General features: G+C 64.4%; 1 protein-coding gene across 1 annotated transcript; it reads left to right on the forward strand.

Annotated features, from left to right (window-relative positions):
* Window positions 1-4: 4 nt before the first annotated feature.
* On the forward strand, window positions 5-24,903 carry SAP30BP (SAP30 binding protein). The gene is made up of 11 exons (XM_055133043.1): window positions 5-178; window positions 2,084-2,193; window positions 6,004-6,051; window positions 16,678-16,720; window positions 19,801-19,889; window positions 20,859-20,950; window positions 21,459-21,519; window positions 21,764-21,815; window positions 22,218-22,276; window positions 22,631-22,715; window positions 22,819-24,903. The coding sequence occupies exons 1-11, from the start codon at window positions 73-75 to the stop codon at window positions 22,998-23,000; spliced, it is 927 nt and encodes a 308-aa protein (XP_054989018.1). The 5' UTR covers window positions 5-72; the 3' UTR covers window positions 23,001-24,903.
* The last annotated feature ends 1,792 nt before the right edge of the window (window positions 24,904-26,695 follow it).

A 26,695-nucleotide genomic window follows, 5' to 3' on the forward strand; every position in this document is an offset into this window, starting at 1 on the left:
AAGGAGGGCGCCTCTGGGCGCGGAAGCCGGCCGCGGAGAGTCATCGGCGTGAGCCCGCCGCCGAGCGGGAAGATGGCGGGGAAGAAGAATGTGCTCTCGTCGCTGGCGGTGTACGCGGAGGACTCAGAGCCCGAGTCCGACGGCGAGGCGGGAGTGGAGACGGCGGGAAGTGCGACTGGTGAGGCCCGGGTGGGGAGCTGGCGGGGGCGGCGCGGGGTCCTCGCGGGGCGGGGGGACGCGGAGGTCCCTGGAGTCTCCCCCCGGGCCGGGACCCGCGGCGCCCACGCGCCCTCCGGCCCTGCCCCGAGTAGGCGCTTTGCAGGCAGGGTGGGCTGCCCCCTGCCGCGGGTTCCATGGTTCTGCCGAGACGTATCGGAAGGGTCGGTGCCGGGCCGAGGAGGCGCCGAGGGGGAGTGAGGGGCTGTCCCCGGGGGGGGGGGAGGCGCGATGAGAAAAACCTCCCTGGCGGGGGGGGATCGGTGGTACCTTGTTAGGTTTGTGGCTTTTATTATTTTGCTCGTTTTTCTCTATGGCCCACATCTGGCTGCGCTCACTATTTAACGCCTGGCTCTGTGTTCAGGCATCACTCCGGGCGGGACCGGGGGACCACGCGTTTTGTTTTGTTTTCTTTAATTGTTTTTGTTTTGGAGCCACACGCGGAGATGCTCCGAGGTTACTCCTGGTTCTGCACTCAGGAGCCACCCCTGGTGCTCGGGGATCTTAGAGGATGCCCGGGACCGGTCAGCCGTTTGCAAGTACCTGCTGTACTCTAGCTCTTGGCTCTCAGCAGCTTTCCGTTAGAAATTGGCCTTCAGCTTTTCTTGAACCTTTTAAGAACGCACATCGGCCGGTCTTCACCGCGAGAGAGTGTGGTTCTGTAGGTCTGGGGTATAGTCTGGGTCTGCTTGGGGCGGGAGCTTGGGCCACAGCTTGCAAACTACTACTCCGGGCTCTTGCTCAGGTGTCATTCCCGGCTTATGTCTGGGGCCAGGGATCGCTGTGTGCAAGGCATATACTCAGTCTCCGGCCAGACCTGGGTATTTTGTGAACCTCTTGAGCCTCCGCGGTGACTCCATTTACTCGTGAGTCCGTCCAGCCTCTGGGCTGCTGTTGCCATCGTCACCTTCGGGTTCGGCGTTCCGACTTGGAAACGGGTTTCTTTGGGGGCAGAGAGAGGCGGCAAGTTGCAGGTTAGCTTCCTACGTGTCCAGGCCTGGTTTCCCCGGCTGGAGAGGGAGCGTGGGAAGGTGGCGCTCGGCTAGTTGGTCTGTTTTCGTGGGTCTCTCCCCGCAGGAGATTCTGTGTTGTGTTTGTGTTAATCTCTCAGATGTCTGTGAGGTAGGCGTGATGGGGAACCCCCAGGGGGCCAGGTTCCAGGTCCTGTTTCCAGCAGGAAAACCCAAGGGGAGGAGGGGCAGAGCAGTCCTGGGCTTGAAACAGGAGAGAGGTTCTTTCTTGACAGAGGGGGAGAGGTACATCGGGAAAGAGGAGAGAGCTGAAATACAGCTGGTCGGACGCTTGCCTTGCATGTGGCCAACCCAGGTTCAATCCCTGGAACCCCATAGGGTCCCCCAAACACCATCAGGAGTGACCATTACTAAGTATGGAGCCAGGAGGAAGCCCAGAGTACTGCTGGCCAAAGCACTAAGTACCCCCGGCCAAAATGAAAAGAGGTGTTCAGGGGGCCAGGCACTTAGGCAGATGCCCTAAGTCCCTTCAAGGTCCTCTGAGCACTGCTGGGTGTGACCCTGGAGGCCCCTGCACCCCTGGGCTGGCCCTGGTAGCCCCCCACGGCTCAGGCCCGAGTCTTCAGGCCATGCATTGAACCACCAGCCTGGCTAGCCAAGAATTGCCAGTGGGGCCCTGTGCTGCCTGAACACTGTTAGAGAGCCCCCCCCCCCCCCCCCCAAAATAGAGGTGTTCAACCAACTGCTGTGATGGTTGGGTAAAGGAAGACATCAGGCGCCGTCATTGGAAGCTCAGCACCGCTGCCCGTCCCGGGGGCAGGCCTGGCTAGGGCAGCCCCCAGCCGCCGTCCGCAGGGGTGGCGTGTGTTATAAACCTGGTTTCCTCTCGGTTTCAGAGGAGAAGGGCGGCTTGGTGTCTGAAGCCTACGGCGATGATGACTTTTCCCGTCTTGGGGGTGATGAAGAAGGTTACGAAGAAGAGGAGGACGAGAACAGTAAGCAGTCAGTAAGTAAACCCGGCCCGCCAGGGGCCCCCAAAGGCCCCTTGGGTTTCTCCAAAACGCCCTGGACTGTGCTGTGTTCCCTCGTTCCCTCTCCCGGCAGACTTCCTCTCACCTGCTCTCTTTCCATTCCTTCCTTCCTTCCTTCCTTCCTTCCTTCCTTCCTTCCTTCCTTCCTATCATAGCACTTTCTGTAGCACTGTTGTCCTGTTGTTTATCGATTTGCTTGAGTGGGCGCCAGGAACGTCTCCATTTTGAGACTTGTTACTGTTTTCGGCATATCGAATATGCCACGGGGCCCTTGCCCAGCTCTGCTGTGCGGGCAGGATACTCTCGGTAGCTTGCTGGGCTCTTGGAGAGGGACAGAGGACTCAAACCCAGGTCGGCCACCTGCAGGGCAAACACCCTACCTGCTGTGCTATCACTCCAGTCCTTCCTATCATAGTGATACATTTTTGGTGGCAGTAATAGGTTACATATTCCAATAGAGCATGCAGTAATTACTTTAAAAAACATAATTCCTTTTATCTTTTAAAATGTTTTGTTCTGGGTGCTGGAGCGATAGCACAGCGGGTAGGGCGTTTGCCTTTCACGCCGCCGACCCAGGTTCAATTCCCAGCATCCCATATGATTCCCTGAGTGCAAATCCAGGAGTAAACCCTGTGCATCGCCGGGTGTGACCCAAAAAGAAATATTTTGTTCTGTATTTATTACGTGTATTCCGTAAAATAGCCTCGCTCTCTCCCTAGCGGTGCTCAGGGCCCGTGGTGCCAGGCCAGTGCTCTCACCCCGTACTGTGTCTCTTTGACCTACCAGAAAGAGACTTTAATTACCAGGAAAGACCTCAGATACAGTTCCCTGGGCCTTGTGAGCCAGAACCCCGGAGTATCAGGCCGGAGAGACGGTGCGGCAGGGGGCTCACCTCCTGCGGCCACCCGGGTTTGATCCCCTGCACCCCATATGGTGCTCCAAGCCCCACCAGAAGTGATCCTTCAGCACACAGCCCGGGGGGGACCCAAAACCTAGGGGGGAAAGGCAGAATTTTATTAAGGTTTGGTGCCCTTGGCCCCGGAGAGGCGGGAGAGCAGGCGCAGCTGGCACTCAGCGCGTAGAGCTGCCGTGAGGCTGGCCAGTCGCGTCACCCGGACGCTCCGCTGAGCCTCATTGTCTGCAAGTTTCCTCCTTCCAGCTGTTGCACAGTTGGTATTACCGGGCTTTCCAAGTTGGACAGTGTGGGCCCGGGCCACAGCTCAGGGGAGAGGGCGTCAGCCACGCATGGGGCAGACCTGGGTTGCTCCCCAGCACCACGTACGGTTTCCGCCTCCCCCCACGCCCCCACCATAAGTAAGCTCCGGGCACTGCCGGCTGTGGCCACAAAACAAAAATAATCATTAACAGCATGTGTGTGGTTTTTTGGTGGTGGTGGTGGTGGTTTGTTGTTTTTTTGTTGGTTTTTTTTTTTCTTGTCACACCCAGTGATACACAGAGGTTACTCCTGGTTCTGCACTCAGGAATTACTCCTGGCGGTGCTCAGGGGACCATATGGGATGCTGGGAATCGAACCCAGGTCGGCTGTGTGCGAGGCAAATGCCCTACCCGCTGTGATATTGCTCCAGTCCCATTTTAATGGCATGTTTGGGGGGCGGATCCTCTGTTGTTGTTTTTTTAAATGCTTTTTGGGCGTCATTTTTATATTCTTAGCACCATCACTAATGCTGATGACCCAGAATTGACTGGACTTTGTTTAGAAAAGCTTTGCAAATTTTCCTTTCCTGTCTTTGGGGTTTCTTTGTTTGTTTGTTTTGTTTTCTGAGGAGCTCAGGGAAGCATCCTGGGGCCTCCTGCACGGGGACCATGTGTCCTTTGACCTGAGTCGCCCTCTTTGTGACCTTAAATCATACCTACTGGCTTTGTTAACCTACTCGTGCTGGGTTGTTTCTGTTTCTTTTTGGAAATAAATTTGGGTGGTGTGTGGGTTGGGGCTTTGCTTGTTGACTTTGGGCATGTCGCCGTATCCAGCGGTGCACTCAGGGCTCGCTCCTGGTGGTGCTGAGATGCATGCATGGGAATGGAATGCGCCTCCTGGGTGCGAAACCCGTGCTCCAGCCAGGCTGTGCCGGGCCACATTTGCTTTGCAAAGAGCTTCCGTTACCCATCCTGCCGGCAAGCTCTCTCCCTGAAATCTAACACAGATAACCAAATAGTGGATTTGCTTGTCCGACTGGCGCGGTTGGCTTTTGTCGTTGTTGTTTTGTTTGGGGGCCACACCTGGCTGTGCTCAGGGATCACTCCTGGTGGGCCTTGGGGGGGCATACAGGGGGCCGGGGATGGAAGCCGGCTTGGCCGCGTGCAAGGCGAGTGCCCTGCTTGCTGTTCGCTCCGGCTCCACTCAGAGGAGACTTGGGGGCTCTTGCTTAAAACCTTGCCTGGCTGGTACCTCCAGCTCGGTTAGCCTCCAGCGCTGCATTCCGGGGCTCCAAGACCCTGGTCAGTTGCCCGGCCAGTGTCACCCCCGTGACGTTCCTATCCTCTGGGTGCCGGTTCACACTGGGTAAAAGGTGCAGCTTGGTTGAAAGTACCAGTTTGGGCTCAGGGAGCAAGCACGGGGCTTAAGGCGCGCACTTTGCAAGAGGCTGACAGTTTGGTCAGTACCTGGGCATCGGCCCACCATAACTCCTGGGCACAGAACTGGCAGTAAATTAGCCCCAAGAACCGCCTGGTGTGGCCCCCCCAAAATGAGAGCAATTGGGGTTTTTATTTTTTTCTTTTTGGGTCACACCCGGTGATGCACAGGGGTCACTCCTGGCTCATGCTCTCAGGAATTGCCTCTGGTGGTGCTCGGGGGACCATATGGGATACTGAGAATTGAACCCGGGTCAGCCATGTGCAAGGCAAACGCCCTACCCGCTGTGCTACTGCTCCAGCCCCAAGAGAAGAACAATTTGGGCCTGCGAGAAAGTAAGTGCAGGGCCTGGGGGCCTGCCCTGCAGCGCCCCGAGTCAGTCTCTGGTCCCCGCATTTGGCCCCTGAGCACCGCCAGCTGTGGCTCGCGCTCTGCAAAGAGGAAGCAGCTGTTTGAGTGAGATCTCTCTTCCCCCTCCTGGCCCTATGCTTCGTGCCCTGGGGTTTTCTGAGGGTGGAGCCCAGGGGGTCCTGCTGACCCTCCTCCTCCCCACTCTGTGGACAGCTGCGCGCCTGGATGGGGCAGCGCCAGCGCCCCAGGCCCCCTGGGCATGCCTGCCTTTCGGGGTCACTCGCCACCCCCTTCCTGCTGCTCATGGTGGTGCGGAGACGGTGGGGGGTAAGTGGGGGCACGTGCACACGCCTGGTAGTCTGGTTATGGGGGGTGAGAACAAAGAGGAAACTGGTTCTAGTCCTGCTTCCGGTTTGGGGCTGGGGCCACTTAGTAATGGGCTGGGAGATGCCGTGATGGGCTGACTGTGACTAGCTGTTCCTCCCCCTGCCCCCCAGTGTCCTTCTGGCAGGGCTGGGGGCAGCCTGGGGTACCCGGGTGGAACCCGAGCAGGCCACGGACAGGGCGAGCGTCTTTCCCTCTGTCCTGAGGGGTGGGGGCTTCCACAGCGGTTCTGGTGGGCTTTGCTTTATTCCGGTCTCGTGGCTATGACTTCGCACCTCGTCACTCGTCACTCCTCTTACTGGCCTTCTGTTCTTCCCTGCGCCCCACCCCCTTCCCCCTCTTTGGCTCTGGCCCCTGTGGTTGGGAGGGGATCTGGGGGGGAGGACCCCTTTGCTCCAACCTCTAGTCCTCGGCCGGCTCCCTGACGCTTAATCCTCTCCATTCTTTGTCTTTGTAGGAAGATGAAGACTCAGAGAGCGAAAAGCCCGAGGCCGATGACCAGGAGGTATTTGGCGTTGGCCGTGGTGGGGTGGCTGGGGGCAAAGGAGGGGGCGTCTTGGGACTACTGATCCGGGATCCCACCAGCTCATTCACCGCTGGGGGCCACACCAGGGACCGTCCAGTACTCGGGGTCCAGTCCTGGGCTCCCAGTGCACAGCCCCCACTGACCATCCCTCCGTCCAGAAACCAGCTTCACAGAAGAACCCGGCGGGGCCCGGGGGGAGGAAGGCCGAGGCAGCTCGCCTTGCCGGCCCGCCGAGTGCGCGGGGGCACAGGCACGTTGGTGCCCGGTGTCGCTGGCACTGCAGGGCCCGCCTGTGCTGCTTCCGCTGGCCTGCGGGCGGGCAGCTGAGGGAGAGTCTGACCGTCTCTTTCGTCCTCTGGGTTCCATCCCGGGCCCCTAAACAAGCAAAACCGGCAAGGTGACCACGTAGAATTTCAGCAAATTCCCTCCAGTGACAGTGTGAAGACCTGGTGTGTCCCAAAACCTAACGGAGCAGCTGGGCGCTGGCGCTGACCGGGTTGGTGGAGCCCGGGGTGAGGCGGGCGGGAGGATGTTCCAGCAGATTCCCCGGGCGCCAGCCCGCAGAGAAAGGGGGTGCACGGGCCCGCGCGTGTCTGGGCCCCAGGGAAGGGAGGGTTGCTGTGTGCCGGGCCGAGGACGGTCACTCTGTGGTTACTCGAGTGGGCGCCAGAAGGGAAGTGATCCCGACTCTCAGGCCTGTTTGTCAGGTGCTGACTTTGGTTTTTGTGTTTATTTGGGAGTGGCCAGGTCGAACCCCAGCCTCACACATGCAAGGCATGTGCTTTGCCACGGAGCTGCGCCCGGGCCCCCGAGTGGCGCGTACGGCTGCTTGTCCTCTGCTGCCCCCGTTTGGGGCGTGTGGGCCTCCGGGTCTCCGTGCGAGGGGCCCTGGGGCTGTGTGCGCACTGCTGGCCTTTGGGGGAGCCGGAGACACCCTCCCAGCCCCAAGGTGGCTGGAGCGCAGGACACATACTTCTAGAATGCAAAATCCAAACCTCATGTCCCCGGGGGGGGGGTCATGAGACGGGAAGGACCCCTGAGAAGCGGGGAGCAGAGTTGGAACGGTGTCTTCCGTGCCCAGCCTTGGGGAGGGGAAGAAACCCTACTGACCCTACTGACCCGCCAGGAAGGCGCCGAGCCGGCCGCGCTATGACTGCCTCGCCCACTAGGTGGCACTCCAGCCTACCTCAGCTTTGCAAGAAAGCTTTTTTTTTTTTTTTTTTTTTTGGTTGGTTTTGGTTTTGGTTTTTGAGTTGCCCCAACTCTGGCTCTGCTCTCAGGAATTACTCCTAGCGGTGCTCGGGGGACCTTATGGGATGCCGGGGATTGAGCCCGGTTGGCCACCTTACCTGCTATACTATTGCTCTGAACCCCCCCTTTTTTTTGTTTTGGCGTCACGCCCGATGATGCACAGGGGTTACTCCTGGCTCTGCACTCAGGAATCACCCCTGGTGGTGCTGGGGGACCCTATGGGATGCTGGGAATCGAACCCGGGTCAGCCGCGTGCAAGGCAAATGCCCTCCCCCCTATGCTACCACTCCAATTCCCCCCCTTTTTTTTTATTCTCTATTGAGCTATTGTTTATTTTTTCCTCTTGGAAGTTAAACATAACTGCAAATATTGCTCCCTTGGGAGTAGCAGGCCCTGTCCTTCCCTGTGAAGTGGGTCCGTGTGGAGACGTGGCCTCTGGTCGGTGTGTTGGAGGCCCTGGCTTCCACCTCTGGCTTCTTCCCGCAAAGGAAACCGGAAGTCACTTGTTTGGGTTTGGTTTGGGGCTGCATGTGGCAGTGTTCACGGTTCAGTCCTGGCATGACAGGACAGCTCAGAAGCGGGGGGCAGGGTGCACAGGGAACCATATGGGATGCAGGGACCGAGCCCAGGGTGACAGCGTGCACGACACGGCAAGCGCCCCGCCTGCTGTACTATCTCTGGCCCCATAAGTCGCGCGAAATAATAATGAACCCCCTCTCTGCCCAGAAGTGCTAAGAGTAGTGTGGTTTTAATTATTTATTGGGGGAGGGGCACACCCAACAGTGCTCGGGGCTTATTCCTGGCTCTGCACTCAGAATTACTCCTGGTGGGGTTCGGAGGGCCACGCTGGGTGCTGGGGATCCAACCCAGGTCGCCGCATGCAAGGCAAACGTCCTGTTCTCTGTGCTCCAGCCCCTGTTTTTAAGTTTCGTTTTGTTTTGTTTCGTATTTCTTTTTTTTTTTTTGCTTTTTTGGGTCACACCTGGCGATGCACAGGGGTTACTCCTGGCTCTGCACTCAGGAATCACCCCTGGCGGTGCTCAGGGGACCCTATGGGATGCTGGGATTTGAACCCGGGTCGGCCGTGTGCAAGGCAAACGCCCTCCCCGCTGTGCTATCGCTCCGGCCCCTTGTTTCGTATTTCTGCAAGTGCTCGGGGCGCTGGTGCGGGGTCGGTGGAGCCCGGGCCGGGCCGGGCGCCCGCTCAGCCCCCAGTGATGCCCGGAGGCGCTTGGCACTGGCCCTGCCACTGCTGAGTGTCGGGGAGAGCCTTGAGCTGTGTGGGGGCTGTCCTGACTCCAGAGGAAGAGGGGGCGGCCCGGCAGGGGGGCAGATGGAAGCCCCGGACTGGCCCGGGCTGTCGTGGACGGACCCCTGGTGCTCGGCGCTTCTCTGCAGAGACGTCCTGGAAACTGCCCCCAGCTTCCCGGGGCGGGGGGGCTGCTCGTTCCCACGCGGCCCCCCACCATCAGCCCAGTGGGGGTGGGCCTGTCCCTCTCCGACCGAGAGCGTCAGGGGACCGTCTGCAGATGAGGGGGTGGGGGTGGGCCTGGGCCAAGGCGCCTTGGGGTGTCTGTCTGCACTGAGGAGGGACACAGGTGCGGCGGCTGAGGGCGCCCTGACTTTTACCTGACACTTGGGGTTGTCTGGGAGAAAGGGTAACCCCGGGGGGCCTGGAGATAGCTGCAGGCCTAGCACAGAGGCGCAATTTGTTCCCGGGAGTGGCACCACTCCCGTACCCACCAGGAGCGACCCCCGAACTCGGAGTAGCCCCTGAGCATCACCCAGGGTGGCCTGGAGCCAGAGAGAGAGAGGACCGAGCCCAGCCCTCGTGAGCACTCTTGGTCCTGACTCTTGCTCAGACTTGACTGTGCACTGGCGGGGGCGGGGCTGAGTGTCCTAGAGGGGGTGAGTGACGGCCACCGGGAGGCGGCACTGCTGTCCCGTGCCCAGTCGCTTCCTCCATCTGGCGGCCCTTGGCATCAGGGCTGCCCTCGGGGCCACTCTCCTTTGTCTGCCTCTTACCTCGGCTGCCCCGAACCATTTTCCGTGTTTGTTTTGCTCCACGCTCCTGCAGTTCCTGTGGCCGAAGGTATTTCCACGGGCCGTCCCGCCCCGCCCCCTGGGGCCCGGCTCCCACCCCGGGGAGGAATCCTGGCCGGCAGACAGGCATCTGTCAAAACAAAGCCAGGGCTCAGGGTCACCTTGGGGGCGTGGGAGCGCCAGAATTTTTTTATTTTATTTTATTTTTTATTTTCAGTTTTTGTGTCACACCCCCTGTGCCAGCGCTGGGCAGGGGCTGCGCTACCGGCCCTGTGCCTGGAGGGTCTCCCCCAGTGGTGCCGGGCGGGTGGCCGGGGTGCACCCGGCCCTTCCCAGCCCCCCTCCGGCCCCTCAACATTCTTCTCCCAGGCGTGCGTGACCCCAGTTCAGTGCGAGAAGGCATGTGTGAGATTCTCTCTGGGGTTGGTTTTGTTGCTGGGCCACACCTGGCAGTGTTCAGGGGTCACTCCCGGCGGGACCCCGGGGACCCTATGGAATGCCAAGGATCGAAGCCGGGCCGGCCATGGGCAAGGCGAGGGCCCAACCCGCTCTTCCATCTCTCCAGCCCCGTGTGAGTCTCTGAGCTCCAAAACCATGCAGAAATGCGGAGTTCCCCCCAGCACCTGTGCCCCAGCTCGGGGTGCAAGCACTTGACCCCTCCACGGCAGGCCCTGTGCACCCTGCTGCACGGGGGGCCGGGCCCACGAGGCCAGGCACATCTCCGAGCCCCTGCCCCCTGCCTGCAGGCCAGAGGCGCCCCGGCTCCTCGCCCCTCGGCGTCTCTGGAATGTTTGGCCACACGCCGAGGCGGCGGGAGTGTTCCGACCCGGAGGCAGCTGCACACGGTGACCCTCCTGTCCGCCCACCTCTCGGCCGCTTGGGAAAGCCCCACCGTGAGCGTGTGTGGTCCGGCCTGAGTCCCGGGCCCGGGGGTCTGGGGAGTGGCTTCAGTGCCAGAGTGGTGCCCCGGGACGGCCCTGCGGCCCTGCCGCCCCCGGGTGCCCAAGGGGGCGTTTGCATAGGACAGAGGTGCTGAGTCGTTCCCTCGCTTCCCCCAGCCCCTCGCCCCCAGGCTTATTAGCTCTTTCTAGGGGCTCCTCCTGGCAGTGCTCCGGGGCCGTGCAGTGTCAGGGATCGGACTCAGACCTCCTGCTTGCAAACTCGAGTGCAGTTCCCGCGCTCTCTGGCCCTGTCACTGGGCTTTCATTGATATGACTTATTTATTGCAGGGGGGTGGGGCTTGCTCCTGGCTCTGCACGCAGGAATCCCCTCTGGTGGGCTCTGGGGACCATGATCAGACCATGCTGGGGACCAGTACCAGGTCAAGGCGAGCCCCCTAGCGCTATGCTACATCCCCAGCTCCTGGGCTTGTTAAACTTACTATTATTTTGGTTCTCGGGCCACATCTGGCAGTGCTCAGGACTTACTCCTGGCTCTCCATTCAGGGATCACTCTAGGTGAGGCTTTGGGGACCATACAGGGAGCCAAGGATTGAACCCGAGTCAGTGTGCAAGACAAGTCCCCTAACCGCTGTTCCAGTCCTCCAGCCCCTATTACTGGCCACGCGCGCACGCGTGTGTGTGATGTTTGATTATAGTACCGTGATTCACCAAGTTGTCCGTCTCGAGCTGTTTCAGCTACTCAGTGCTCCAACATCAGTCCAGCACGAGGTGATGTGCCCCCCACCAGTGCCCCCAGTTTCCCACCCGCCACCCAGCCTGCCCCGGCGTGGGCACAGATAAGTGTGCTTCCTATTGTCTGTCACAACACAAAGGCAGATGGAATCACCAAATTTTACATCATTCAGAGTCACTTGCTGGGGCTGGAGCGATAGCACAGTGGGGAGGGTGTTTGCCTTGCACGAGGCCGACCCGGGTTCGATTCCCAGCATCCCATATGGTTCCCCAGCACCGCCAGGGGTAATTCCTGAGTGTAGAGCCAGGAGTGACCCCTGTGCATCGCTGGGTGTGACCCAAAAAGCTAAAAAAAAAAGTCCCCTTGTGGCGATTGTCCCCTCACACTGGGGTTAGTAAAGTCGCCCTCCGAGGCTGTGCCGGCTGGTTGCTGCTGGCTGCGCCTCTGGTTACTGATCAGGCCCCTGAGCTGGGGCTTCTGGGCAGCGTTCCCACCAGCTTCAGTGAGCCTGCAGGGCCGACGGGGACAGTGTGCTGAACGGGGGGAACGCACGGTCCCGGGGCTGGAGAGCTGGAGCGGTCCGGTGGTTGTCAGTCTGACGGGGCTCAGCGGTGGCGCTTGGCCGTCTCTGGGTGGGTGTCGGGCATACTGGGGGGCAGCCGGTCTGTTCCGGTGTAAGCCCGAGAACTCCGCAGTCGCCCCGGGAGGTGTCTGGGCAGAAGCAGGAGTCTCGCCCGCTCTCCCTCCTGCTGTCCGGGTGCCAGGCGGGAACCAGGGACTCCCACAGGGGTGTGCCCTGCAGCCCGGGAGCGTTTGCTGGGTGAGCGCGACCCCCCACGCCCGGTGGCCGATGGGCCAAGATTCCTCTCACGGGTCTCAGGACGGGGCCCGGCAGCCGCCGCTCCGAGCTTCCACTTGGACTTTCTCTTAGGAGATCCCGAGAGAAAGAACCACTAGGAAATTGGAGTTTTCCCGGGGAGGAAGCAGGCCTCGCGGGGGGCTGTGACCGGGGTTTGGTTTTGGCTTTCCAGCGGATGCGGTTTTCGTGGTCATCAATGTCGCCAGATTGGTTTGTGTGAGGGGTCGGCCCTTCCCCTTCGGTGCTGGTCTCTGTCGGCTGCCGAGCCTGCCTTCAGGGTCATGTCTGCAGTCCTTGTGTGTCTGCAGTTCATTGTGTGTCTGTTGCGAGTGTCCCCAGGGCTGCGTGCTCCGGTGTGGTTCTGAGGGTGTGTACACAGGAGTTGGTGACTTGGGGCTGGAGCTCCCGCGTGGCAGATAAGGCACACGCCTTGCTCGCAGCCAACCTGGTTTGGCCCCTGGCACAACCAGGAATGATCCCTGAGCACCACCCCGTAGAGTCCCCCCAAAGACAGAAAACACAACTTTCATGGTACATGAATTGGTCAAGACTCAGCAGTGCTAGGGCGCAGGGCGGACAGTCTCTGTGGAATGCCACTTCTCACGGGAAATCCACACGCCTGGTCACGCAGTCAGAGCAGAGGGTGTGGGCCAGAGCCTTTGCACAGCACACAGGGGTCCTGCCAGGCTAGTAGACAACCCAGCTCCGGTCCTCAGCACCCCATAGGGTCCCCCAGGTGCCACCGCGAGTAATCTCTGAGCCCAGAGCCACGAGTAAGCCCTGAGCACCGCCAGGTGTGGCCCGAAAAAGACAGGGCTTAGCGGGGTTCCAGGTTGGTTGGAGCTTTCCCGAGGCCCCGCTGACTCCAGGCTAGAGCCAGAGCTGCGCCCCCTTGTTCAGATGTGGTTGGGGGGGCCACCCTCGCGGTCGGCCGACTCAGCCCTGACTCACGCCCCGTGGGTTCCTGAGCTGCTCTCCCCCGTCCACAGTTAGACTCGAATCTGAACCTCTTGCCCCCAGCCAGGGTTTACGGCTGCCTGGCTCTGGCCAGCGCTGACCGTTCCTGGGCCCACAGTGTCCCCCGTTCAGGGGCAGGAGGCTCGGAGGTGGGGAGTGGGTGAGTAACGGGGCTTTGAAGTCCCAGGCTCCGACTTTGAAGCTTAGCGTTGCCGCTTCCAGCCTGATGTGGACTCTGCCTGTTGACTCACCGGGAGTGAGGACGGGCATGTCTGCCCCCGGGCCCGCGGTGCGGCCTGACTCACCCGCACCCTCGAGGGAGTTCTGAGAACATAGGTTTGGCCCCTCGGCTTTTTGATCCAGCCTCTCCCCCCGTAAGAGGGGGTGCGCCGGGGGGGGGGGGGTGGCAGGAGCGACTTGGAGACCCAGGACGTGCCAACCCTTGACCCTGGCTGTCTTCCTGCATGGGCCCCGGAGCCTGTCACGTGACGTCTGTGCAGTTACAGATGCCCACGCCTAGTTTGGCAGGCACCACCCAGCCTCCCTCAGAGGGGGGCCCGTGGCCCGCTCCTGTCGGTGGTGCCAGGGGTGGAACCCGGGGTCTGGCCTCCCGGGCCCCCAGTGCCGTAGCGGCACAATCTCAGTGTGCTGGGAAGGACGCCGGGCTCTGTCCCCGTGTGCCCCGAGGTGAGCCGCAGGCAGGAAGCCCGGGCAGCTGTGGGCGTCGCTCTCGTGCGGCCCGGCCCGAGAGGCCCCGGGGCCCGGTTTCCTGGCTCGCCGCTGCCTCTGTGCAGGGCCTCGCAGAGGACGACGGTGACCAGGAGTCTCCTGCTGACCCTTCCTCTAGGCCCAACTATGCTCCGTGGTCTCCAGAGATGGGCAGTCGCAGTTCTAGGGGGCTCTGCTCCAGTCAGCCATCGCCTGGGGCCCCCCTGCCCCAGGGACCCGCAGGCTAGCAGCCCCCCGCCCCAGGGACCCACAGGCCAGCAGCCCCCGACCCAGAGGCCCGCACACCCCGCGCCTCCTTGTCCCGGGGCCGTGCCCGGCATTGCCCGGGGCCCCGGAGGGCCCCCCTGCCCGCGGGGTGCGGATGCCGAGCGTGACTCTCTGGGGTGTGGCTGCGCCCCGCCCGCAGCTGGGGAAGCTGTGCTTGCTGGGGTGCTGCGCTCCCCTCTGGGCGGGGCCCAGCACCCACGACGTGCCCAGGCAGGCGCAGGCCCGGGGCCTTGTCCTGACCGAGCTCTCGGCAGGAGCGGCTCCGTGGGGAGGGCTGGGGCCACACCCGGCCCTGAAAGTTGGGGTCAGCAGAGCGCCAGCTGCCCCCTGCGCCCGGGGCGACCCCTTCGTGCTCCCCATGGACCCTGCATGGACCCGTGGGGCTGTGGGGACCAGCCCAGGAGCAGGCCCCACCCGGCCCTCCTCTGCAGGCCCGCCGCGGGGGGAGGGGTGGTAGTGTGAGGTCTTGGGGGCCCCCCAGAGCAGCAACAGGCCTCGGTGGGCACAGGGCCCGTCTCACCCTCCCCGGTGGCTGCCATCTGCCCAGCCGCAGCCGTCAAGCTGCACATGGTGGGCTTGAGGCTCCTGAGGCCAACTGAGGCACGTTCCAGAGTTGCCGCTGTCCTGGCAACCTCGTGGGGCTGGTTTTGGTGCTGGGGTGGTGGTAGGGCCGTCACCCGTGCTCCGTCCTCGGCATCCTGAGCGCTGTCACCAACAGGATGGCGGGAAACCCGGGTCCTCACGCCTGCCACGAATCAGCCCTGAGCACCGCTGGGTGAGACCCAGAACTTACAGAGGGAACACAGCGTTGTCCGTGGCCCCCTGGGGCCCTCAGCCCCACTGCGCGCTTGCCCAGACCCGGTCTCCTCTGTGCTCCGTGCCCGGCGTGTGCCCGGGGCTGGAGGGAGGCCAAGCAGGGCAGGCCCCTCGGTCCCAGGCACCTCTGTCCCCTACCGGCCAGCAGGGCAGCCATTGAGCCTAGCAGGTGCCCCAGGGGGCGGTGCCACCCCCAGGGGGCACTAGAGGGGTGGCAGGAGCGTCCTCCTGTGCTGTAGAAGGTAGGGCACTTGGGGGACACTTTCTCTGAAGCGGGGCCCTCGGGTCTGTGTGCTCGGGGCCTCCTGCTCTGCTCCCCTCCCCCCGCGAAACCCTCTCGGCTCTTCAGACCCTGCAGGGAAGCAGCGGCCGAGAGCGCGGCCCTCAGCGAGGGCGGCCGTGCACGTGTGGGGGCAGAGGCGGCTTCCTGCGGGGGCCTGGTGGGAGCGGGGGCTTCCTGCGGTGCTCCGGCGGCTCTGGAAGGCATTGTTCGCGCTCCCCGTGACGTCACCCCGCAGGGCAGCCAGCCCCTTCGGGCACTTTCGCCCTGGCCCCGCTGGCCTGGCGGCGGCTTTCCCCTTGCCAGGACGCTTCCCGGGCCGGATGAAGCCACTTGCAGGTTGGAAACAGGCACTGCAGGGCCCTGGCGGCCTGGCCGCGCCCCTCCCGGCTCCACCCGCCTCCCGGAGCCACATTGTTTTGGCGTCTCTGCTGGGCCTTGCGGGCCAGGTTCTGCCTTTCCCCTGCCAGGGCTGCGGCTTCCTACGGCCCTAAAGGCCGGGATTGGCGGGTGGGGCGCAGCCGCAGGCCCTGGGTCCACCACACAGAACAAAACTGAAAGAAACCCGGTGGGGGCTGGGGGGGCTGTCTGGCGTGTGTGGGGCCCCAGGTGTCCCCCTGGTGGCCCCCAGTGCCGGGGGAGGCTCCCACCCGCTGAGAGAAGCTCAGGTCTCGGCCAAGGTCAGCCGCTCCCTCGCCTGGCGTCTAGGAAGGGGATTTTGCTCTGCTTTGCAGCCTGGTGCCTTTGGGGCCGACCCTCAGGGGTGTGGGTGTTCCCCCTCCAGCCCCTCCTGCTGGGCCTGGGGTCCCTGGGGTTCCGCATGGGCTGGTGTGGGGGGGGGGGTCTCTGCAGCTACTGCCCTACAGTTAGTACCCAGAGAGTCCCCAGGAGGGCGTGGAGGGGGCAGGGGGACAGGCGTGTCCCTCGGGGGGTGCTGGGGCGCCTGGTGAGGGAGCTCTGGCAAGGCCTCCACCCCCCACCCTGCCCGCCATGGAGACTGGGCACGCCCAGAGTCGGCACTGGGCACTGGGGGGCGCGGAGGACACTGCCGTGCCACCGGCCCGACCCTGCCCTCCCCGAGGAGAAGGGCAGTGAGTGGGCGCAGCTTCAACACTTGGCCCGCCCCCCCCACACCGAGTCTGGCCCTCGAGGCTCAGTTCAGTCCAGGTGAAGCATTTCCCCCGGGCCCACCCAGAAGAGTGGCATCGAGAAGGTGCTTTGGGGAGGGCCCGGAGCAGTAGCCCAGAGTAGGGCACTGGCCTTCACGCAGCTGGCCTGGGGGTTAATTCCAGACCCCACATGGTCCCCCGACGCCCACCAGGAGTGATCCCTGAGCACAGAGCGAGGAGTCAGCCCCAGGCACGGCCGGGAGGGCCCCCCAGTGCTGGTCTCTGCAGGAGGGCCGGGAAGGGCTGGACGTGCCTGCGGGTGGCGCTTCCTGCTTAGGACAGACCAGCCGGGCAGAGTGGGGACTGTCCGGGGCCTGCCCGGGTCCCCCGTCACCTGCCGCCTGCCCTTGGCAGCTTTCCCTTTCACTCCAGCCGAAAGTCAGAAAAAATAAATAAACCCTCCCGGGAGCAGCCGGCGAGTCCTGTGTGTTTGCTCGCGGCTCCGTGTTGGTACCGGCTGGAGACGGCGAGGCCGTGGGCTCCGGTGCCGGCTAGCTGGCCGGGCCGACGCTGGCCACTGTAATGGGGGGGTTCCGGGGCGCTGGGCTGCCTGGCACGGAAGCCCCAGCTCACGTCCTGTTTCTGCTCCTCTTCTGCAGGATAACGCGGAGGTAGAGAAGCGGGACCCCCAGGAGTTAGTGGGTAAGTGCCCCAGGCGCCGTGGGCCAGGGCCGCCTCCGGGGGGCCACGCGCCCCATGCCAGGGAACGGCTCCCTGCTGCTTCCGCTGCTGCTTTAAAAATCAATACTTAGGGGCCAGGCAGTAGTACAGAGGGCGGGCGTTGGCCTCGCAGGGGCTGACCCAGGCTCAGTCCCCGGCGTCCCGAATACCGGTCTCCCACCCCCGCCTGAGCCCCGCCAGGAATAATCCTGAGCTCCCCGCCAGGCGCAAGCCCGCAGCATCGCCCCACCCCCAGGCTAAAGAAAAATGGTGTTTCCGGGCCGGGGAGGCCAGTGGGTAGGGCACTTGCCATGCACACGGCTAACCCGGGTTCTCGTGGTTCCCTGAGCACCGCCGGGTGTGGCCCTCAAACAAGCGATGTTTATTCCAAGGGGGGAAAGTAACATGAGCAGGTGGTGTCCGTCTGTCCCGTGTGCCCTTCCCGCCCCTCCCCTCCCAGGGCTGAGGCCTGCTGTGTGCACAGCGGGGCTGACGGGTCAGTGGGCCTGGAGCCTCTTCCTCATCACCCAGGACAGCCACACCCTCGGGCCCGCCATGGCCGGAGCTGGGGAGGGTCACAGTGGACAGTGGCCGTCAGGGCCTGCCCATGTGGAAGGGGCTGGAGAAGCGCCCCTGTCCCCCGCGGGTGCCGGGCTGTCCGGGTGGCTCGGGTCCCGAGGACGGACTCGCCTGAGAACCGAGTCCCGCTGGGCCCAGTGGTTTGGCCCAGGGAACTTGGGTCCCCTCGGCCAGGGGCTGCGGGCCTGCCCTCCGCCTCCCCACGGCACCTGCTCCAGGCGCAGGGGAGAGGTGAGGGGAGAGGGCGGCACTTTCTAGACAGGCGCCTGCGCCCCGAAGCCACGTCCACAGCCGGCCCGGGCAGGGGCCCACAGACACTCGCCCTCGGCCCGCAGGTGCTGCCCCTTCCTCCCTGTGCCCCTCGCGTCCCCCGGAAGCCGGGCTCCCCCGTCCCGTCTGTGCGTCACCCAGAAACTGGGCTCCCACCCTCGCCATGTGGAAGGCCATGCGGGGCGGGGTTCAGACCCGGGACCCCCCGCATGCGGCTTGTGTCATGGGGCTGGGACGGAGGAGCCCCGGGCCCTGCGCCCAGCCTTGGCTTCTGTGCGTCCGTGCCGGGGGGTGTAGCCGCCACCCCCCACCCCGCCCCAGCTGCAGCGCCAGTGGCTCCGCCCTTGCCCCCATGTGACAGGAAAGACTTTCCAGGCATCGCCGGGTGCTGGGCGGGGGGTGGCCCCTACCCGGCCTCGCTGGGTAGTGCTCTCCGCATTGGCTCATCAGCCCCCGCCACGGTTTGGTTCTGATCTTTGTATTCCTCGTGTCAGGGAGCAAACCCAGGGCTCTCGGGGATGCCGTGCGCTGACGGAGCCCTCCAGGCCAGACTCCGGGGTCCAGCCCGGCCGGGAGCGGGAGCTCGGGGCGTTTCCGTGCCCACAGGCTAACTGGGCGCCGTGGCTCAGCCTCCCCCGCCCCCATTGACGTGAGCCCAGCGGCCTTGCCACCTGCTCACATTCCTGCCTGGCAGCTATGGCTGCCAGAGTTGGGCTCTGGCCTGGCCGTGCCCACGGGTGACTCACGCGGCTCCCCTGGGCCCGTGTGGCTGCTTCCCAGAGGGCCCAGGAGACCAGCGCGGCGGGAGGGGCGCGGCGGCGGCCCCTGTGCCCAAGGCGCTGCGGGCCGTGGCTCCGGCTCCGGGTGCTGTGCGTGGGTCCCTGTAGATGCCGGGGATCGAGCCCAGGTCAGCCACGTGCGAGGCAAATGGTGCCTTACCCCACGCTCTCTTCCCGGCCCTGGCTCAGAAACCGTTTCGGTTTTTTCTTAGTATCAGAATCTACAGGACAAGCTTTTGGGGCTGGAGTGATAGCACAGCGGGAGGGCGTTTCCGTTGCACGCGGCCAGCCATCCCATAGGTCCCCCGAGCACTGCCAGGAGTGATTCCTGAGTGCAGAGCCCGAGTCACCCCTGAGCATCGCTGTGTGGCCCAAAAAGAAAAAAAAAAATACAGGACAAGCTTTTATCGCGTCTCCTGAATCTCTCCCTACGTTCAGGAATGCTTCTCCCTTCTGCCCGGGGCCACACTCCAGACCCCCGGGCCTAACGGTGCCCGTGCCACGTACCCCTGCCCCGCATGCGCGTGGGGTGAAGGCCTTGACTCCAGAGCTGAGCGCATGGGCCTGGCGGTTCCGAGCCCGGCCCTAGCCGCGTCCTCAGAGTGCCCGCACGGGGGGCCCGTTTCGTGCCACGGCTGATGGCAAGGGCCTGCGGCCAAGGGTGGGGTGGAGGAGGGGGGGTGTATTTGCCGCCACTTCCTATGGGAATTCTTTGGCTCCCAGCCGGCCTGCACACCCCGGCCCATTGTCGCCCTGAGTGTGGCTGGGTTGTCGTGGCAACGGCGTCACACCCTGTTTTTCCAAACGGCTTTTTCCTGGCAAATGCCAAAGGGTGTCCTTTGTCTTTGTCCCAGGCACACACAGGCCCAGCAGCACCCCAGGGCAGGCTCCCTGCCCCCCACCCCGCTGGGCCGGGCTCCGGCCGCACCCGAGGGGGCCAGGCAGAGAGAAGCCTGCGTGCCTCCGTGGGGACGGCCTGTGGGTGCCCCCACTCAGCCCCCCAGTGCTCTACACACAGGGAGATGGAGCAGCCCCCAGCCGCCCCGGGACGCCCGAGCCCGCCTTGGTTGGGGGGCGGTGGGCACACGCCGAGCCCTGTCCGTGCACGCCGCCCCGCCCGCCTGCTGCTTGCCCGCTGTGAAGCCTCTTTCATGAGGAAGGTTCTGGGAGCCAACAAGAGGAGCATTGTGTGGGCGCGGGAGCGAGCGGGCCCTGGCGGGCGGGCGGGCCGGGGCCCTGGGGACAGGGGCCAAGAGAAGCCGCGGCCTGGGCCTGGCCTGGGTCGGGCCTGTTCCCCAGGGTGCCTGTGACAGGGGGCCGCTGGGCCCGGGAGGCCTGACTCTGGCCTGCAGCGCCGGGGGAGCGCCCATGGCCGGGAGAGGAAGGGCCCCCGGCCCTCGGCCGCCCCCTGAGCCGCTCCCCGTGTCCCCACAGCATCCTTTTCTGAGCGAGTGCGGAACATGGCACCTGACGAGATCAAGATCCCGCCGGAACCCCCTGGCCGGTGCTCAAACCACTTACAAGTAAGCGCCGCGCCCGCACGGCTTCAGGAGGCCCCGGGACGGGCCACTTCCTCCTGGCGCCCTTGGCCACGGTCTCCAGGGCCTGTGGGAATGGAAAATGCTAGAAATCCAGGAGAAACGGGGCGTTTGTGCTTGGCGTGTTCGGGGGGGCTCTGCCCCCTGCCCCGGAGCAGCCCTGGGGACCCCGGCCGCCCCTCGTCCTCAGCCTCTGCTTGTCCGCCTGCCCTCCCCCAGGGACGGTGACTCACGGGCCCAGGGCTGGGAGCAGCAGAGACTCCCCCTTCCAGGAAGTCTTCCCCCTTTTGCTGAGCTGCCAGCTCACCCCCCCCCGCCCCCCACAGCGCCGTGTCCCCACACGCCAGCAGCAAGCCCCGGCTTGTGAGCCCAGCGGCCGGCCAGGCGGCGCGCGCCCAGCCCTCCCCCCCACCACACACACACACACACACACACACACACACACACACACACACACACACACACACGGCTGGGGGGCCTCACTGTCACCCTCCCGGGTGCAGGCTGGGCCCCTCACCACCCCCATTACAGCTTCCTCTGGCCAATCTTCAGGGGGATGCCGTGGAGGTGTGGACTCCCCCTGTGGTGCTCCTACAGGCCCGCTGGCAGGAGGGGGGTGTGGGCCCGGGATTTCCTCCCGTGGAGTCTGTGGCTGCAGAGCGCCCCAGCACTGCGGGGGGGCTCCGCCTGAGCCAAGTCTGGGCCCACCTCACGCGTGCCGTCATGGCAGCACTCGAGGGCTGGGGGTCCCCTTGGAACGAGCTGATGGGGCTGTGACTGGCTGCAGGCCGCCCCACTCGCACAGGTCCCGGGCTGCCTGTCGTCCCCCGCTGCTCTGCGCCCTCCCCATCCCCTTGTCCTCACCGCAGAGGGACAGGGCCCGGGTGTGGCGCTGGGTCCGAGTCCTGTGCAGTGGCCACGGCGCGTGGCCTGACCGGCCTGTTCTCCCCCGAGGACAAGATCCAGAAGCTGTACGAGCGGAAGGTGAAGGAGGGCATGGACATGAACTACATCATCCAGAGGAAGAAGGAGTTCCGGAACCCCAGGTGCGCCTCCCGCGCGCGCGAGACTAGATGCGGATGGTGGGCGGGGGGCGTGCCCGGTCCCCCCAGCTCTGGGCCGCAGTCTGTGCCGCAGGCTTGTGCCCCACGGAAGGGATGAGGTGGTCTTGGTCTGCCCTCGCCGTGGTGGCCCCGTCCAGCGTCAGCTTCAGACCACACGTGGGGCCGGAACCTGAGCACAGCGTGGAGGGCTGCCCCGGGTGGTCTCCGAGCCCCACGGGAAGGGAGTCCTGCTCGCAGAGCCAGGAGTAAGCCCTGAGCACTTCCGGGTCTGGCCCCCAAAACACAAACGGCCCAGACGAGCCCGTCTCAGCTCCAGCTTCTCCCTGGCCCGGCCTCACTCGGGGCCCAGGGGGTGGGCCGGTGGTGTCTGTCTGTCCCGAGCCCCCGGAGTGCAGACGTTGGAAACGCCTGGAGCGATTGTGCTGGGACTCGGGGTTCATCCACACTCCAGGCTCTGGGCCTGCCCTCGACCTCAGTTTCCCCTCCGTAGCATCTATGAGAAGCTGATCCAGTTCTGTGCGATTGATGAGCTTGGCACCAACTACCCGAAGGTGGGTCGCGGGCGGCAGCCGGGGAGCCAGTGGGGTTCTTTGGGACTGGCGGGAGGGCACCCCATTGGCCGGGTGTGAGCTGGGTCAGCGGAGAGGTTTCGGGCAGGGGGGCGTTGACCTGTCGGGCGGGCCTGGGTGACCACTGAGCCCTAGAAGGTCGAGGGGACCTGTCGCGGGGCCCTTACTTGTCTGCAGGTCCTGGCCAGGCACTGGCCCGTTGACCCCCGGGCCCTGTCTGTTGCAGGATATGTTCGACCCCCACGGCTGGTCTGAGGACTCCTACTACGAGGCCCTGGGTAGGTGGCGCAGGGGAGTGTCGGGTGGTTGCTGCCGGGAGGGGTGAGGGAAGCCAGCGGCGGGCACCCTTGGGTGACAGGAGAGCAGCGTGCTCGGGCCAGGGCGCAGACGTGCCTGCTCGGAGCACCCAGGCCAGGGGTGTGCACTGAGCCCCCGGGGCGGGGTGCCGTGGGCGTGGATAAGCGCTGTTGTAATAGAGCGACCCGGCTGGGCCACTTGGGTGGGAAAGTAGGGCCCTGGGGCCAGAGTCCCTGTGAGACAGAGGCTTCTCTGCCCGGGAGCATCCCCGAGAGCAGGGCTCCCCAGCCGGCGCCGGCGCCTGCCTCTCGTGGGCATGTGCTGGCGATTCCCGTGCTGCCCCACCCCACGCTGCTCTCCTAACCCCCCTCTCACCGTCGCAGCGAAAGCCCAGAAGATCGAGATGGACAAGTTGGAGAAGGCCAAAAAGGAGCGGACCAAAGTGCGTGGGCCAGGCGGGGGCCGGCGGGGTGGGGGGGGCCGGGGGGTGTCGCCCCTGCCCAGCTGAAGGCGCTTCCTTGTCCCCGTTGGACTCCAGTGTCTGGAGTCGCCCCTTCCCCGGCTCCCGGGGCCATTGGAGCCTCCTGGCCGTCAGCTGACCAGGGGGCTCCCCTCGGACCCTGAGCCCCACCTGCTCCCGGGAGTTGAGGCCGGACGTGCCCTCTGGGTGCCGTCGTGACCAGCCTCACCCAAGGCCGGGACCCTCCCCGGGGTGAATCCTCTGCCCCCACAGGGGGCCGGGGGCATGTCCCTGCGCAGAGCAGAGCCCGCGTCTCACTGTCCACTCCCACTCCAGATCGAGTTCGTGACGGGCACCAAGAAGGGCACCACGACCAGCGCCACGGCCCCGGCCACCGCCACGGCCAGCACTGCTGTCGCAGGTGAGGGGCCGCACGGGGACGGGAGGGGGGCCCCAGCCCTGCTGGGGGGGGGGGGCCTGGCCGCGGGGCGCCCGGGTGCCCACACGCCCTCCCCCTCCTGCAGACGCCCAGAAGAGAAAGAGCAAGTGGGACTCGGCCATCCCGGTGACCAGCATCGCGCAGCCCACCATCCTCACCACCACCGCCACCCTGCCGGCCGTCGTCACCGTCACCACCAGCGCCAGCGGCTCCAAGACCACCGTCATCTCGGCTGTGGGCACCATCGTGAAGAAGGCCAAGCAGTGACTGGCGCCGTGCGAGCCGCAGACGTTCTCCCTCCCAGGCAGGGGGCACGAGCCGGAGACCAGGCGCCCAGGGTGCCCCGCGGTGCCTGCGGGACAGGACCTGCTGCCCAGCTGACCGGGGAGCCGCCCGGGTGGCATTGCCAGGGACACGGGACACCGCCACCGAGGGGGTGTGCGACCGCAGACAGCGTCCGCTCGTCCCGTGGGGTCTCTCGCCCCATTAAAAGTCCCTTTTCCCAGGTCACGGCCTCCCAGGTGCACCGCACCTGCCACGGACGGATTCGGGGGTCCATTCCCAGGGGTGCTGGGGCCAGCGTGGGGCCAACCCAGGGGCCCGCGTGCAAAGCCCCTCGGCCCCTCGAGCATCTCCAGGCCCCGTGTTGGTTTTCAGGGACGCGCGGAAGACCCGGTCCCCGCTTCCTCTTGGCAGGGCTGACTGTCGAGGGCGCCGGCATGCACCGGGCTGAGGCCCCATCAACCCCGCACTCCCCGTCCTGGGGACCCCGCAGGCGCCCAGCCCTGCCCGCCCTTGGCCACTCCTGGGCTCTGGCAGTCGCCCTGCAGGGCCGGCGCTGACCCAACCCGAGTGCCCGGAGGCATGAATCAGCCCCTGTGGGCCGGGAGGGGCCGGTGGCCCAGGGCCTGGCACGGAGTCCTTCCTGTGCCTGTTATCTCCGTCCCGCAGCCGCCCCTGGGCAGTGCCCGCGCCCCCCGAGGGGCCAGCATGTGCTTCCCGGGCATGTGAGACGGGGGTCCCCGCCTTCCTGCCCCTTGCACCTGGCTGCCGCAGCGGAAAGGCGGGTACTGGAGGAGGAAGGGCCGGGGCTGGTGCACAGTGGCTCAGGAAGGCCTGGGGCACGGCTGTGTCCAGGGGCCACCCGAGGGGTTCGGGCCACACGGGGGCTGTGCCGTGCCCTGGTGGGGAGCAAGGCCAGACGCAGGCAGGTCGTGAGGTCACAGCCCCCTGGTCTGGCCCCACCCAGCCTGCCTGAGGGGGACACACAGGGGTGCCGTGGAGGCAGGCACCGCGGTTGGGGTCCTTTGGGGTACGCCTGCTGTTAACTGCAGCCTCCAGAAACTGGGGTCAGCAAGGGTGAGGCCACACAATTCAGCCCCTCCCCCGTTGGGTTGCTCTGACCTCATGGGCTGGGTTTGAGTCCACCAAGCCCCACTTCTGTGGTCTAGGCACCCTGCTGCCCGAGGGGGACATGGCAGTTCCATCGACACGGGGTGTCCTGGCCCTTGGGACCACCGGCCACCCCACCCCCTCCCTACACCTCATGCCAGGACCACAGTGCCCGCCATCCCCATGGCCAGCCTGGCGGCCACACCAGCACCCCCCCCCCTGCAGCCACAGGCCCCGCCACTGCCCAGTGCTCCGTGCGCTGACCCCCGAGGCCCGTCTGCTCCTGCCCACCTCGTGTAGAGCCCTAGACCGACTGCAAGGCCACCCCTGGGCCTGCGGGAGTTGGTCCACGGCACCGGGTGCTGACAGCGCCGTGGGTGGGGCCAGAGGTGCCTCTGAGGCCCCGCACCGTGGACGTGGACTGGGGCCTGGCTGGTCAGTTCACGGGCTGAGCTTTAAAGGATGAGCTTGCTTGATTCTCGGGGAACAGAAGGGGAAGTACTGAAGACAGGAAAATAGCAATTAAGCCACAGAAGCGGACCGGGTGCTGGGCACCGACTCGCTTTTCCCCAGCGAACCCAGGGCCGGAGTGTAGGGCAGCAGGGAGGGCGCCCTCATGTAGCCGACAGGTCTGTCCCTGGCACCCCCGGGGTCCCCAAGTGCCCACAGCAGTGACCCGTGAGAGCATCTGGGTGTAGCCTCCAAACAGGGAACCTCCGTTGGAACTGGACGATTTGTTCAACCTCGCGATGTAAAATAAACTTGTTTAGAGAGCGGGGCTGTGGCTCGGTGCATGCACGTCCTTCGCCTGAATGGTCCCGGCACTGTGCACAAACACGTTTCCAGGGCCCAAGGGATGACTCGAGGGCAAAATGTGGGAGCCCCAAGTTTGACCAGTGCTGTTCGCGGGCTCGTCTCTGGCTTAGTGTCTGGTCCCCGGAGCTCACCAGGAGTGCCGCCTGCCGCCGGGTGTGCCCAAAACACCAAAATGTGCTGAACTCAGGTGTGTGCGATCACTACAACAACGGTGTGGGGGGTATGCCGCCCTCCCAGCACCACAGCGGCGTGCCCCAGTCCTCAAGGGGGTGACAGGTGATTAGGGCGGGGTCTCCGAGTCTCCCCCAGTAGCGAGGCCCGTGCAGCACCGGATCAGCCATTTGTCCAAGATTACAAACGGGCTCCCAAAGGAAGAATTAGCTGAGTCTTGGGCAGGGTAAGTTCCAGAAAGGGAGCCTGCCAGGCGGGTTCCAAAGGTCAAAGGAGCTGCTTTAGGGGCCGGAGTGATAGGACCGCAGGGTAGGTGCTTGCCCTGCACGCAGCTGACCCAGGTTCAACCCTCTGCACCAGGGCCCCCACCAGGAGTGACCCCCGAGCACTGTTGGCTGTGGCCCAGAGGCCTGGAGTGGGGTGGCATCTGTCTTCCATGCAGCTGACCTGGGTTTGGTTCCCGGCATCCCATATGGTCCCCTGAGCACCGCCAGGAGTGACTCGAGTGCAGCCAGGAGCAACCCCCCAGCATCGCCGGGTGTGGCTCAAAAACAAAAACAACATTTTTTAAAAGCTGCTTTGAAGGCGCCTGTGCTGGCCAAGCTATTCAGTGTGGTCACTGGGAAAGAATGACTGCCCCCATTGTCGGGAGGAAGAGCCCCCATTGGTGTCCCCTCCTGCCAGCCCGCCGCAGCACTTCCCACACCCGACAGTAGCCCCGAGGCTCGGGCTCAGGACTCGGGCCAGCCCCCGCTGTCACCACTGCAAACCCAGCTCCTTCCCACACTGCGGACCCAGGATGAGCACGCGGGGCGAGTCTGGAGGCCAGCGGCCCAGCGGCCTGAGCATCGGAGGACTGTAAGTCACTGGCCCGGCCTGGGTGAGGATCTCGCCCCGGGCCCGCAGTCCCTCCTGGGGGTGGAGACTGAACGTTCCAACTCTCAGATCACAGAGCTGGTTCCCCTGGCAACCAGCACCCCATCCTCAGCGGCTTTTGCCACAGCCCCCTCATTAGCATAAACTCTGGGGCGGCTGGAAGGGGCTTGTTCTGAACGACAAAAGATGCGTCTCTCTCCTCCATGGCCCTGGAGCTGCTCCCAGGCCAAATCCACAGTTCTCAGAGCCCAGCAATCGCGGTTGCAAACTGAAGTGATCAAAGCTCATGCGTGCAGAGCCGCGGTGCAGGGATAAAAGAAAAAGCTGTGTCCCCCCCGCCTCCCCCCCCCCCGTTAGAGCTGAGTCAGATACTCCACAGTGGGGCATTTATCAAAAATAAAAGAACTAGGGGCTGGAGTCATAGCACAGCGGGGAGGGCGATTCCCAGCACCCCAGAGGGTCTCCCGAGCACCACCAGGAGTAATTCCTGAGTGCAGAGCTAGGCGTAACCCCTGAGCATCGAGGGTGTGACGCAAAAAAAAAAAAACAAAACAAAACTAGAAGCAGAATCAAGAAGAGAACTTTGCACCCCATCTTGTTAGTAGCACGATTTACAACAGCCGGAGGTGGGGCCGCCCCAGCCTCCCTCTATGGACAATTGAATAACAAAAGGAAGTTTATCTTACAATGAGGTGGAATAGTATACA

The sequence above is a fragment of the Sorex araneus genome, chromosome 3 (genome assembly GCF_027595985.1).
Source record: "Sorex araneus isolate mSorAra2 chromosome 3, mSorAra2.pri, whole genome shotgun sequence".
Classification (NCBI taxonomy): Eukaryota; Metazoa; Chordata; class Mammalia; order Eulipotyphla; family Soricidae; genus Sorex; species Sorex araneus.

Excerpts from the sequence above, each read along its gene's own strand:
- SAP30BP (XM_055133043.1), top strand. The coding sequence starts at position 73 with ATGGCGGGGAAGAAGAATGTGCTCTCGTCGCTGGCGGTGTACGCGGAG. Across the intron at positions 6,052-16,677 it reads CCGAGGCCGATGACCAGGAG|GATAACGCGGAGGTAGAGAA; the intron begins GTATTTGGCGTT and ends CCTCTTCTGCAG. Across the intron at positions 16,721-19,800 it reads GGACCCCCAGGAGTTAGTGG|CATCCTTTTCTGAGCGAGTG; the intron begins GTAAGTGCCCCA and ends GTGTCCCCACAG.